At 33.9% G+C, this 15,141-nt stretch overlaps 1 protein-coding gene across 4 annotated transcripts in view; it reads right to left on the bottom strand.

The window, feature by feature from the left end:
* Positions 1–15,141, bottom strand: part of LOC138707417 (SRSF protein kinase 3-like) — a 179,955-nt gene that overhangs the window by 26,650 nt on the left and 138,164 nt on the right. For all 4 annotated transcript variants that reach the window (XM_069836809.1, XM_069836810.1, XM_069836808.1 and 1 more), the window contains 4 exons: positions 11,300–11,406; positions 10,745–10,853; positions 8,676–8,763; positions 3,768–3,962 (listed from right to left, as the gene is read on the bottom strand). In XM_069836809.1, the coding sequence (XP_069692910.1) occupies positions 3,768–3,962; positions 8,676–8,763; positions 10,745–10,853; positions 11,300–11,406 (499 nt within the window). The remainder of the gene's footprint in view (positions 1–3,767; positions 3,963–8,675; positions 8,764–10,744; positions 10,854–11,299; positions 11,407–15,141) is intronic.

The following is a 15,141-nucleotide window of genomic DNA, read 5'->3' as shown; positions in this document are numbered from 1 at the left end:
GTTACATAAAAATTTACCTCGTAAAATAAAAATAAACATAGTGGAATACATATTAATGTTGTTAGAATCAAATACGAATCATATAAAAACAGAAGCCGATAATTCAATAAAAAATGTACACAGTAAAAATAAAAATAAACACATTAGTATACATATTAGTCATAGAGATCTTACACCTTGAGTCGTTGCCAACATTTTCTAGCTCAGAGTTTTAAATAAACATAATGGATTTGAAAACACACTGCACAATAAAAAAAAAATCTAAATTGTTAATTAATTGCAGAATTATGCTACTGTACATTATTTATATTGGGGGTTGCAAGAAGTAGTAAAGTGCATTCCATAACCTCTCCTACTCAAATCGCATCCTAAGTTTCCAGTGGTGAAACCTATTCAACAAAAAAGGCTCTAGAGACAAAGTCACAGCGATATAACTGTTACATTAGAATTGGGGAGGGGGGGGGGAAATGACATTTCAGCATGCAGACCTGCCATGGCATGTATAAGCATCCTATAAGTGGTAAAGAGGGAATATGGTCAGTGGAATTGTCTGGCAATCCTCCTGGCTAAGTCATATGGACCCACTAAGCAAAGGCAGGTATGGTCCTTCAAACAGTTTGGGGGTTGCATGTAGGTGATATAACCGCCATTATATAAACATATGGTGCCTACATTAATACGGTTATACTTTTTACTAATCTCCTATGATGGCTTTGTTGCCAAGAACTCAGCCTTAGTTAACAACATTTATTGTAATAATTCCCAAGTGTAAGGTCGTGTTCATACAATGTAATGATCTAAGTATTTAATCCTTCTCAATATCTCATAAAAAGAATTTGATAATTCTGAATGTTACACGAGACTGCTAAACAGGAAGATAGTCAAATTAATTTCTCATACAAAAAAAAATGGCGAATTGCTCTCATGAATATCTTCTTATAATAATTAGACCATTGTAAGTTGTTTCCATTATGCACAGATTATTATTAACATTAATTTCAGTATGATTATGACATTAAATTTCAAAGTAAAAGTGTAATTTCCTTAAAGGAATTCAATGTTTAAACAAAATACAACATTTTGTAAATGTGCTTAATTACATAAAGAATTATAACTATGAAGTGATTTCGTATAATCCATTAACATATATACAGTATAGAACCAACTGTCAAAGGACACGTGAATATGGGTGAAAAAAAAATAGTTATTTCTAGTCTTCATTGAAAAACTAGCTCAGACTCAGTAGCGGCTCATAGTTAAAGGTTCTTAGGCAGAGCCGACCCTATAAAAATCTCCTACAAAAATCTTGACATTTGTTTGTGTTTAATAGTAGAATAAAGATTTTCAATAGAGGAGAAACATCGAAATTTTACTCGACTCGTTCGTTAATAACGGTCAATATATTTGGAACTGTTGGTACAGACAGATAATATTTGAGATAGGTTACATAGCCTAGTAATAACAGAGGCTCAACATTAAGTTTTCCTTCTGGACAATAGAAACAGGACAGAGTGGTTTCTTAGTGGAGTCTGGCTAATAAGGGTACAGCTAAGTCAGAGAGATCTATGCCTTGAGTCGTTGCCAACATTTTCTAGCTCTGAGTTTTAAAAAAACTCTCTTGGAGAAGAGAAAAGAAACAATGTCTGACACTCCATTCTTGAGGTTATGTGTCTGCTCTCTCTTTCATTTTACGGTAGGTCATAGGCCTAACTGGCATTTTAGGATAGCATTGTGATGATAAGATGAAGGAGTCGTTTAGTTATTCGTTGACACAATTGCCATCCCTAGTACCCCATAAAGTGAAAGTTTTTCAAACCTCTGTCAGGGACGGGAAACAACAAAACGGAAATTCTAAAGTGCGAATTAGTTTTGGCTTGTCCTTCATAATACCAGTATCGGTATTGTATGCAATTGTGAACTTTTGATTGTGAGAACCATTTGTGAATGTTTATTTGAGAACAATGAATTGTGTGTGTAATATATCGAAAGAGAGAAGGGCCAATTTCATCTACAAGCAAATGAATTAAGGTAAGTCAACTGCCCGTTATATATATTATTATAATAAATTATTGTTAAAAATTTCCAGCTACGGAAATACACGAATAAACAAATAAAAAATAAATAAATACTCATGCTCGAGGCTTTGAAAATTTGCCATTTCAGCCTAGAGCCTTCCTCAATTTTAAAACCACCAGCCGCAACTGCTCAGACTGATCATGCGCTTTTGTTTACACCAGGTATGTCGAGGAGTTGGGCAAGGTTACGAACTGCTCTTTACCAGATTGAACTTTGCGAGCATTGTGGTGTGGAGTGTAAGAGAAACTGTCAGTCAGGGGTGTAGGTTGTACAGAGAGTAAATTACTATAGTTATGTACATTCAACACAAGATAATACTAGACTACTAGACTATACCTAGCTCTACTATAACCTACAATAATATATTATTATTATTATTATTATTATTATTATTATCATTTATTTAGGGCATATTATGTTTCGACCATAATGTTAAATACTATTCATTCGTAGGTAGCCTATACTTGACAATAATTCTTAACAAAAATTATTTCATATAATAACACAAACAATTTGAAATCTTAAATGCATTCTATATTGTGAATGACACTACCCATTTATGAATAAATGCGCAGTATATCCTGAAACCTTGTCAAAATTATTATATAGTGACGAATTTTGTTTAAATAAAACTAAAATAACTCAAATATCTTTTGCTTTTGCACATGTATACAAACATCTAGGTTTGTCCTTATTTGTGAAAGTTTCAATCTTGTAAATTTTTGTGATGTTTTCTAGAAATAATTCTTCCAATGTCAGTCTTGCTGAAAACTATCCTCGGAAAGGACTCTATGCGAGAATCTATCAAACATGAACTTTGCTTAATTTTGTTGAGATTAATTTGTGAAAAACTGTTCGCAATTATAAATACTCCCAAATATTGCTGCCTTTACGAATTTTCAGAAAGCGAGATGGAATTTAAACAAATAAACAACAACGACAGTAAAACTTTATGCCAATTAATAGTCTTAATAATTACGCTCTTATCCATAACGTAATTTAACTTCGTAATAAAATAAATGCATCACATTCCCATAAATAAATTTAATTAAAGAGTTAATTAATTCTTCCCATAAACCCAATAAAATAAATTATACATATTGAAATGAAATAATCAAACAAACATAATACATAAATATTGTGTATAAAACTCTATTTGGTCTCACTACCACATGCCATCATATTTTCAGCAGGTACTGTAAACCAAGAAATCGTATTTTTCCTGCTACCTGTGTACTTATTCTTCCCTGCCGCCCCCTCTTGCAGCATAAGAGGGGAAGAGTATCAGTGCCCACGAGCTGGACTATTTAGCCTACATAGTGGGTGACTTATTCATAGCGAGCTGATGCTGACATGAGTGGTTTACACTGATAACACTGTAGGAGAAATCATCAGTAAGCTATTCCTTCTTCCACCAAATTTCTTCGGTTTGTGGACATACTAACATTTCTATTAACATTGCACATGACCTTGCAAGACTGCAGAGACCATCAAAGACTACAGCATTTAACCTTACAGAAGACCACTATCATAGATATAAAGTTTCTGAAACTGTTATGGTTTCAGAACTACTTAATTAACAACATTTCGATGTAAAATAGGCAACTAGGATTCAATGCTGTTGCACAATTTTTATTACTCAAGGGACAACACTGTTTCTCAGAAGCGAATAAAACTATTTAGTCAAATACCTGTTTTATGATGACTTTCACATTTTTCAATGGAATACCCTGGTAGTTACTTCGTATGATCAATTTGAGTAGATTGTGACCCAAAACCTCAAACACCATACACACATGAGTCCCATTGACTCCACTGATCTTGAAGTCATCCAGCAACTGAACGGTCTTATCACGCTTCTGGTCTGTCACATCACTTTCTCGTACCTGAAAATAAATATAACCCTGTACGATATATGGCAACAGCCTTCAATACCAGCAAAATGCCGACACCAACACTAGCAAAGGTTTGATAATATATCTTGTGATGAACATGACTGAGTGGAATGTGTCACTGTGATTCTCAATATCACCTATTACTGAATGATTAATACAGAAATTATGAACTTCAGTGCCTTCACAGAGTTGGCAAAAGAGGTGGATGGGTATGTTTCCTGAGGGGTGGGGAATGATTCTGATGGCTAAATGTAAATTTTGCACCTAAGACTGATCTGTTCCCTTACATTATGATATTATTACTTTTTGATAGCTCAGCACCTAAAACGTTATCTATATATATATATATATATATATATATATATATATATAATTTGAACTGGTAATGGAAATTACGGGAAAACGGCCAAATGGATTTTAATAAATGACCCCTCATTTTGAAACTTGGAATCCAAAGTTTTTCAGAAAAATAGTAGTTTTCAGTGAAATGTCAATTTTCCTACTATTTACGATGGACAATTTTATTTAGGGCACATATAAGATTCTACAACTCTGACATATCATTCGCTTCATTTTCCGCATCTCAGCAATAGATTCCTCACAACAGCGTATATTATTGAAAATATACGGGATAGCATTCATTGTTACACAAATTAATCCAGCAGTATTTGGTAGATCAGTATTGTCTGGAGAAAGCGCAAATATTATAATTCCTAAGAAAAGACCAAAAGGTATTACTAAAATAAGAGGCCTACAAGATTTTGTAGTCTCTTGATCACCTCAGTGGGAAAAAGTGATTTCAGGTTAGTTCACGAAACATGCAGCAGCTATGCCAAGATGCTAAGTCTTTTGTTCAAAGCATGACAAACCTTACATTTTCTTAACGCTCACCTACAATCCGCAATGATCTGAAATAGCTACTCCATTACTCCCACATGAAAAACTCGCTGATCGTCCCGACATTGTTACTTGCGATTTCGCCTTGAAACTCAAGAAATGGAGACGGATAGGTTCAAGGATAAGTATTTGGCAAAAAAAAAAAACATTCAGAGGGAGTATGTTTCACTATTATGGAAGCAAATAACTTTCAAAATGTCTGGTATTCTTCATTGAAAATAAATCTGAACAATTTTTATTTGAATTTCTTATGGACTTAGTTTGCAGTATTTGCTGCACAAGCCATTAGTCTAGATATAATTGAGGAATTTTCCAGAAGGACACATATGTGTCTATGTTTCTTATTTCGGGAGTATGTTTTAAATCGTAGCAAAAGCTAAAATGTTTATTTTATTAAAGTTTTTTTTGGATTGCTTTATTCTGAAGTGTATGGCACACACTTCACTGAAACAGATATAGTCGAACCCAGTATCAGTCAATAATCTGTGGTCCATGCGTAAAGGTTAACTGTGCACTGTAAGTGTGTACTGCACGAAAGAATGACAAGTAAGAAGCGACCAGAGATTGATAACAGGATGAACAGAAAGAAAGAGACATAAGACACACAGTGAACTGCATGCTTCCTTTTGTGGGCATTTGTTCCTGGACAAAAATTAGCTTTGTTGAAAATTGTTGCAATGAAAGTGTTTCTGCAAAGTTTTGAAACTTCCTGCAATACTGGAATCAAATCAGGTGAATTAGCAAGTGGCATGAAAAGGTGCTGGAGATTCCTAAACTGTGGAGACTACATAATCACAGTCTACTATATACAGTCGCGAAGCTTGAGGTGATTTTTTGCAAATCTCGCGATAAAGCTCTCCAAGCAGTTAGCAACTAGAAACAATAGACTGTCCACTGTCGACTTTGGATTTAGAGTCAACTGTGTCGTATTTCCATCGAGTGCTAGGTCGTTGCATATTTCGCATTGATGCTTGTGAAGAAAAATCCTAACATCTATTTCTTATTTTACTTCTAGATGCAAAAAGTGGTTAATAAACAGTAGGAGGGAAGATCTAACGACAAAGAATGAAGTATATCTTTATAATAATATAAAGTTTTGCTCTCTTCATTTCGAAAACACACAATTTATGAATGAAAACAAAAATAAATTAATCTGGAATGCAGTTCGAACTTTATTTGATGTTTCAAATAAACCTGTTCTGTTATTACCTGCAGCTGATTCCTTGAATAATTGTACATTTTCAGATAACTTAGGCCTACTTTTTTTTTTCAAAGGATATGTTTTTAATTATAGCTGTTAATTTTGTTGCTATTTTTATTTGTTACTTTACTGGAGACTTAGAAAAAGTAAGTCTGTTACAATAAAATTTATTGATCACGTTTTATTTCCAATTCTGGTGTGATTATTATTGCTTAACCTCATCCCACTTTGTTAACTACGTAAGCCTACACTACAAGTACCGGTACACGTAAGTTACTCCCATTAATTCATATTTCCATTATTAATGTTATTATATTATTGTTGTAAAGGGAAATGCAAATTAATATTTATTGGTTTCATAATTCATTATCGCTATAATCTTGAATGAGTGAAGCGATTATAGTACATTTCAGTTCGTTTTGCACAAACAAAAATAATATTAACCTATTTCTTGCAGGTATCTTCGAGTTTATGGCGGAATTTAATATACTTAATTAAAATAATAAATGAACTTTATCCATTTAATATTTCAATAATGGAAGGAAGGTGTTAATTTTTACAAAAGAACCCGACAACGAAAGTGTAACATATTTTGTCGTCTGCTAGGAGAGATCTGTGATGATGAGGCGATAGTAGCAATCCTAGTGGTGGGCAACTACCCATGTTTGCATTTTTACTACATATTGAGCTTCGCGACTGTATATAGTAGACTGTGACATAACTACAAGTATTTCTTACAAAATTATGGTATACGTATTTAGGTAATGTAAAAAGATGATTTTCCAAGTGTGTCAAGTTTCAACAAAAGGAATACACCTTATTCGAAGTAAAGTAAAGAATGAGTCATTTGCCGAGAAAAGAGATTCACACAATAACAGATCACAAAAATTGGAAGAAAGTGTATGGAAACTACAGTGAGTCACAGCAAACTTCCCCTGTGCGTTTCTGTTGGCCAACCAATGGCACGTTTCCCCACACTACTACTTTTGCTTCCATCCACTATGTTGTGCTATGTGGTCATTCTGATGAGACCAAGCCTCAATGAAAATAAAATTTATCTGGCATAAATTTCTTCATTATTTACTGTACTTTCCTTAATATCCAACTACAAAATTAAGTCTACAGTATAATCATCATCTATTAATTCCTAAACTTGAGTAAATATGTAGGGCTTTACTTTCAACACTTTGTCCCCTGCTTCAGAAGTTCTTACCTCAGGGACTTGGAAGAGTTTGTTTCAAGGCAGCTCCTACAGCATTTCATCAAGGCTTTGATGTTACAATTTTATGGCAGATAAATTTGGTTACAAATAACATTTATTTATACAACAAAATGCAATTTATTTATTTCGTGTCAAACTGCAAATCGGATGCTAAATTATAAACTGAAAATGAGACGACATTTTAAGAGCCCTTAGTATAGCTAGTTAACTTACATGAAAATAGCCTCATTTCTGGCTTTCATCATCGAGGGAAGGTGAGTAGGAGGAGGAGGAGGAGAAGTGAAAAGTGGAAGAGGATAACAAGAGACGATGGGCATTAGGATTCTAAAAGATTATCTTTAATACAATGCATCTTCCTCCCCCCCACATTTCCGAACCTCAAAATCGAAATCATCCGTTTAAAATATAATACATATTGTCTAATGAAAATATTTTAAACGCGTGTTGAATTTGTGTAAAACATGTTTCGAAGAAATCCAAGAATGCTGTTTAAAAATTGATATTTGTGTTGAAAACAGAAATCAGGCAATTTAAACTGCTGTATGTGCATAATAATTCACTACATAGGACCAGGTGTCTCCTGCAAGCCATTTGTGCTTCAGTCAATGTTGTCGCTACAGTATTTGCGTTAATGTTGAGCACTATGTGTTTGTTTTTCCGAAATGAGTGGTTTATCAGATATACTGTAAGACAAATAGGAAGAATTCAGGAAAAAAAAAGATATCCATGAGATCCGTAGGAATCCGATCACAAAGACAAGGATAATACATAGGACGCAATAAATGGAATGACACATGAGATGGAGAGAAAATTTATAACTTCAAGTATCAATATAGGTCTGTGTTTGAAGGTCATTGAAGTTTAAATTTATACTCCATGGTTTTCTCTTTTAGAAAGAAAAAAAAAAAAAAAAAAAACAAGAAAATCTCATCTCCCATCTTCACGTATTAAGCATCTTCTACTTTACTTCAACATAATCTGTGGCAATAAAGAATTTCACCATCCAAATCCATAATGAATATTGGTCAAATAGTTACATTAGTAAAAGACTTACAATGCATTGTGAGTAAACTCTTCATAAATCAAGAACAAAATGATTAAAACAAACTTTAGAACATTTGTTTAGGACGAAATTCCATAACACAAATGTACCACAGTAAGGCAATAAATCTCATAATCTTTGCTAACTTTCATAGTGGCTTCGCTTGATAATGAGTTGGCCACTTCTTATTTTTTAACAAACTGGACATAACTTTAAAACAATCAAATATATTGTAAATCTCAAGAGAAGGACGGCACTACATTATGCTGTCAACATTTCACATCTCTGCTCAAGTAGCAGAGAAAAACTACTACTTTCTTATGAAACTTGCAGAACACTTACACATTTGAGCAATTTGATTTCATCTAATGCTGTCTCTGTATAGTGTGCAGCACTCTTCACCACTTTGAGGGCTACAAAACGCTTGGCCCTGCAACATAAACAAACATTTCTAATTTCTCTGCTTAAAATCTCATTAAACACAAATAAAGAGGGAACAGCATAGTGAAGAAATGGGAATATTTTCTTAAAAGAGTTTTGAGAGTACCAAAACAATAAAATTTTGGGGACATAAAACTCCTGTGCACATGCACTTAGAACAATGTGTTGAAAGAATGACAGCATTCTAATCACGAAAAGTAACTAGAAATATGTATGCAGATGAGAGGAAATACATCTAGACGCCATTTTAAAAGTATCGACACATTACAATCCTAAAAAGTAACAAAGTCATCAAACAAACAATTCAGCATAAAACTGTAAATAAACCACTATGAAGTGCACTAAAGGGAAATATTCTGAAACTAACACAGGATTATTGTATCACAGAGAAGCACAAGTAATATAAAGTGCACGTGCTAATTTTACTGACAAGGAGGTAATGTTAAATTCTGATCACCAAAATACACTATGTTTGCATTACTGTTTATCTCCGCCCCAGATACAAACATTCGTAATATTTTTTTATGATGGAAAAACCACAAGACATTGTAGAATACGTCAAAATACGCACAATAAGAATAACAACCTAACTCCTAACTCTATATTTTCCCTTCATGTCAATATCAATGGGGAAATGGGAGGAGAAACATTTGAAAGGTACGCGAAAATGCGATCTTAGTAAGGGAAATTTGGGCTAAGAGAAAGTGCCTATGTGAGCTCCAAGCCGGTTGGCCACTTGTCTCAATCAGATTTTCGCCATTCCATTGAAGGAACAATGAAGAATGTTGAAGGGGAAAAAGCCGAAAATATATGTAATCTAATAACTACCACAAGAGGGAGAGAGTGAAGCATGACAGAACAGCAACAGGCCAGGATTGCCGAAGATGTTAAAGCCTGTACATTGAGAGTGGAGTGTGGGCAGCGGCGGATCCAAACCCTTGCACTGTACAAATTATATAGCACAAATAGGTTTTTTCTACATCCATTTTATCTAAGCAATTTCAGGTAAATAGCATACTCAATAATTTTATTAGACTTGTTCCTCCTTCTTAAAACACTTGCACCATCATGGCACTGATTAAGTAGAATTTTCAACGAAGTAAAATTCATCATTCGGTTGCACCACATATTGATACCGAGAAGAAGTTCGTGAACAACATTATGTACCTATGTGCACAACCCCGTAGTCATTATGAAATCAGTAAAATCCAGTATTTGGTCAGATGAGTAGTAAAGAACTTCATGTAATAAAAGGTGAACACTGGAATACATCGTTTGTGAGTATTGTGATGTGCACTATACCCCTGTTCAGGTGAAACTCGTAACAGCTCTAGCATTTACACGCATGCACGCACACACATTTGTTCTGTAATATCTTTGTAACATGTGTTAACTTAACAAGAGAAAAATATGAACAAGGAATAGAGAAGAATTTTAAGTGTAATTATCAAGACCTGACGAAAGATGAAAAATTACACTGGCTATTCTAAATGAACAAGTTCATGATCCAACTTTCTAAACACTTAAGTTAGTCCCTATTTTGCCTGTTCCAACTTGAAAGAATGTCACTTATCCAAGTGGTCTAGATCTTCCTATCCTTGTCCTTAGAAACTTTTTCGACTATCCAGAAGTGCTTACACATTTTAGTATTATGTATGTTGCTGTATCAACTCGTATATATTAAATGCTTCTCTTCGAAGATATATTCACATTAACATAATAAGAACATATGACTGTAGACCTACTCATGGCATCAAGAGTTATGTTAGCAGATAGCTATTTCCATGCTAGACTGGTCCAGAGGAAATAAAACAGAGAGGTAGTAAAAAGGCAGATATACTTCCCAAAGCACTCGTAATGCTACCAAAATATCCTTCCATTTGCTAACAAGCTTGAAAGTAATTTAAATAGGAGGTTTTATAATTCAATAAATCTAGAAATTTTTAAGAATAAATTAAATAAGGGCTTACCCAAGATCCCAACAGAGCCAAACTGTAGAAAAATGTCCCCAGCCCAGCTTTCGAACCACATGGTATCGATTGTGAAATAAATCACCAATTTTTACAGGATGATATCCACCTAAAATAAAGAAGACACAATGCTATATCACTGTTTAATGACGTCACAATTCATACACAATCATTTGCAAAAGCGGGATACATTATAATTTCTAAACAGGCTCTTTTAATGACATTTGGTGTTATCATGTGAGTAAAAAAGTGCTCGCAAGCACGAAGGCTCCTGAGGTTCCTTTTTCAATTCGTAGTTTGTTGCACGAGCCGGAAAAAATAGTGTTCCTATCCATCCATTATAATATGGTAGTGACCTGATAGGCCTTCTCGTATTTCATGGTGTATAACCCCTTACAATCCAGTGTGGACTTAATCAGAAACTTCAAGGTTATTCAAGAGAATAATATACAGTACTACCGTTACTTGCTACATATCATGCATGACCAATTCTGATTCCGACGAAAAATAAAGTTCTTAAAAGTAGTTCTTATAGAAAAATGACAATGTCATCACCTCTACAATAATCACGTGGATCCTCTTGCTCGTCATCATCAGATCCCAAAATTTCTTCTTCTTCTCCTTCGGGCGGTTCGTTCGAAAAAGAATTACGTGGTTCCGATCTGCAAAGTAGCAAAGGATAAATAAGTTTATTAGTCTTGTTATGGATGTAAATACAAATTATTTCCCAACACACAAAATGAATAAATAAATAAATAAATAATAATCATCATCCTGTGCTTGGTAACAGGCCAAAGAGGATCAAGGCTGAACAGCTGACTGCTGGCCTCATGTCCACATACCTCAGCAGAGGTGAATGATCATCCAACAAGTAAAGGGAGTATTATGTGGTTAGCACGATGATCTGCCGTTATAGCTGACTCGAGAAACTGGATTTTGCTACCTACTGTAGCTCTCCAAATTCATCAAGTTGGTGGGTGGACACTGGTTCCTTACACTGGCCAAAATTTCACGACAAAATTTCTTCCCACATGAAGACTCAAACCAGCGCTCATTCTGCAATGCCAGTCCAAGGCATAACACCTTAGACCACGACACTAGCGCAAATGATATCTAAGAAATTATTGAGGTTTCACCGTAGTCGAGAGTCTATCAATATGGGAACGACTTTTTTCTGTCTTTTCATTAAGACATCAAATTTTTAGGCTTTTTAGTATTAATGTGGTAGTGAGAAAAGATAAAACAAGAAAACCAATAACACAATTAGACCTGGAGTTCAATCTCTGATCAAATGCTAATTCCTTTTATTGTGACTTAGTTCATGGAGGTAGAGGCTTTTTAGCACCTCAGGACAATATTCATTCATACTTGAGCAACAATGCCTAGTTGTAATGTTAGGAGTCTGTTGCTATTTGTCATGCAAGTTAAATATTACATGCACCCAGACAAAATACTATAACAATGAAGAAGACGAGACGTATGAACTAAATCACGTGAAAAGTATTATAATTCACTCAGTGAGCCAATTTTAATATCGAATTCATTTTTATGAACATAGTATATAGTCAAAATCACTTCCATTTTAAATGGTACCTTTTAAAATAAAACACAAGTATTTGACACATCATTACATCAGAATTACAGTGGATTATCTTGACAAACGAAGGGTCCATGGAAAGAACATACCAAGTTACTTTTCGTTGATTTTTGTTTTTTTTATCCCACCTACTAGCTCATAAGTGAATTACCTTTCTGGTAAATCAAAATGACAAAAAAGCCAGCATTGTAACATGGTAAATTAAACTAAATGAGATGTAAATTCATAACATCTTATGGGTGTATTAAAGTTGAAAAATGCTCCTCCGAAAAATTTAAGAAAAGTGACTTAGCATGTTCTTTCCTTGGACGCTTTAATTTTTTTAACAGTAGTTTTGAGAAAATAGCAGTATAAAATTTCTACAACTGTAAAATGAATTATATTTACCAGTTTCTCATTTGTTTCCCTGTTATTAAATTAACTGCATGTTTATGTATTGTATTTAATTCTGGAAATTACTTAATATTTCTTCTCGTTATTTAAGCTGATTTTTACAAGATATCCCACTGTAGTTCTGATTTAATGACATGTTTTCTTTTTAATTTATTGAGTATGCCCCAATGAGTATAACTCATATGTAGGAGCTATACAAGAACACATACGTATGTTATACGATGTAATTGAAAAAGTCATGAAACTACAGTCTGTGAAAAACAAACAATATCACAAGAATTTATGAAAGAAAGGAAGCAAAATAAGAACAAATAGTAAGATAACATACAGTTTTGGGCAGAAAGAAGAAAAAGTTTGAAATCATGAAATAAATAAATCAACTGAGAATTAAAATAAATAATCTTCCCAAAAACGTATTTTTAAACAATTCTTAAAACACCGGCAATTTGGTAAAAGTCTATATTCTAAAGGAAGTTTGGTTGAAAGTTGTTGTTAAAAAATGGTTAAGTCCTTTTGTTCCATAAGTTACTGAGCTATGCTGAGAAAAAAATATATTGCCTTTTTGTCTTGTTAAATAAGTATGTATATCTTTATTAAATTGAAATATAATATTACTATGTATTAAATTGTTAATAACTTTGTACATTAAAATAGCAGCACCTAATTTGATAATTGATTCAACTGGTAGAACGAAAGAAAATTGATATAGATATTTAACTGGAGTCAAATAATGAAAATCCAATAAATTTCTTAAAGCTCTATTTTGAATAATTTGTAAAGGTCTCAAAGCAGTTTTCTTATTATGTCCCCAAATAAATGACATATACATTAAATGGGAATGGATAAAAGCATAATATACATTCAAAAGACAAGATATAGGCAAAGATCTTTTAAGCCTTTTTAAAATATTAGACATTGGAGCAATTTTCTCACAGCCAAAATATGCTTATCCCATGTTACATGTTCATCAACAATCAAACCTAAAAATTTAACTGATGCAACTTTTTGTATTACAGAATCATTAAACTTGAATTCTTTCGGAATAATATAATACAATGAAGGTTTAGTGAAAATCGTGTACACAGTTTTTTTCAAATTCAAAGAAAGCCTATTTGCACTTAACCAATATACATTTCTCCACGAAGATATAAAGGTCATACATGCACACAGAATTTTACTTTTTCCATCAGGTCAGAAACTGTTTTTCTGAATATAAGGGAGGATGGCACTGATGATGGTGAAGGAGATGGCTTTGGAATTACTTATTTAACATTTCTTTTCAAATGCAGCATCTATTCAGAAACAACAACCTAATAATACATTATGAAGTAATAATGGAATAAATGTGACAGGACTACTGACAGAATACGTACATTACCCTTGACCTGTTCTGTGACAGGCTCTATTTGTTACATGGAACCAATACATATTTTCCCCATTTTATTACTCCTTGAAAACAAAGAGACTATTCAAGTACAGTAGCATGCAAATTAATCCGAATGCGACATATTTTTACATTTTCTGTCATTGTTGGCTTCACAGCTGCTCATACCGCTTTAATTGACATCTGTAGTATGTGTAATTCCATTGTTGAAGGTCTGTTATTATTTTTTTTATAATATGTGACATTTTGCCTGTCATTTTGTACTTATAAGCATTTCAGTTGTATTGAAGACTTAATACTGCAATCCTGTGTACATTCTGTCGTCTTCACAAATGGATACAACTCCACGAAAACGGTCTAAAATTATAACATTAGCAGAGCATTCTTCTATGACACAGAGGCAAATTGCTGCAGAATGTCGCATCAGTTTGGCTACTGTTAATTCGATCATAAAACGATACAGGGAGACTGGATCCATCACACCCCAGAAAGAAGGAAACTGTGGACGGAAAAGGAAGACTTCACCTGCAGATGATCGTTTAATTGTCAGGAAAAGTAAATTAAATCCTAGACTAACTGCTGTCGACTTAACCCGCGAGTTAATGGCTACCACTGGGGCGAATATTCACGTCACAACAGTGCGGTGTAGGCTTTTGGAAGCTGGACGAAGGGCTCGTAAGCCTATTAAGAAGCAACTGCTAACCCCTGTTATGTGCAAAAAACGCTTAATGTGGGCAAAATTACATCAACACTGGACAGTGAATGACTGGAAGAATGTACTTTTTTCCAATGAGTCTCATTTTGAGGTCCATGGCCACCGTGTTTCTTACGTATGGAAAGGATCCGAAAAAGTAACAGCAGCTCATCTCCAACAAGCACCCAAAAACCCCCCCTAAAGTAATGTTTTGGGGTTGTTTTACACATGAAGGGCCTGGAGCATTAATACCTATCAAGGGAATGATGAATTCTGAAAGAATATATTCACTTATTGGAAACCAGAATCGTACCCCAGCTGCAAAAATC

Source organism: Periplaneta americana, chromosome 10 (genome assembly GCF_040183065.1).
Source record: "Periplaneta americana isolate PAMFEO1 chromosome 10, P.americana_PAMFEO1_priV1, whole genome shotgun sequence".
Lineage (NCBI taxonomy): Eukaryota > Metazoa > Arthropoda > Insecta > Blattodea > Blattidae > Periplaneta > Periplaneta americana.
This window is presented reverse-complemented; position numbering and strand designations above follow the sequence as displayed.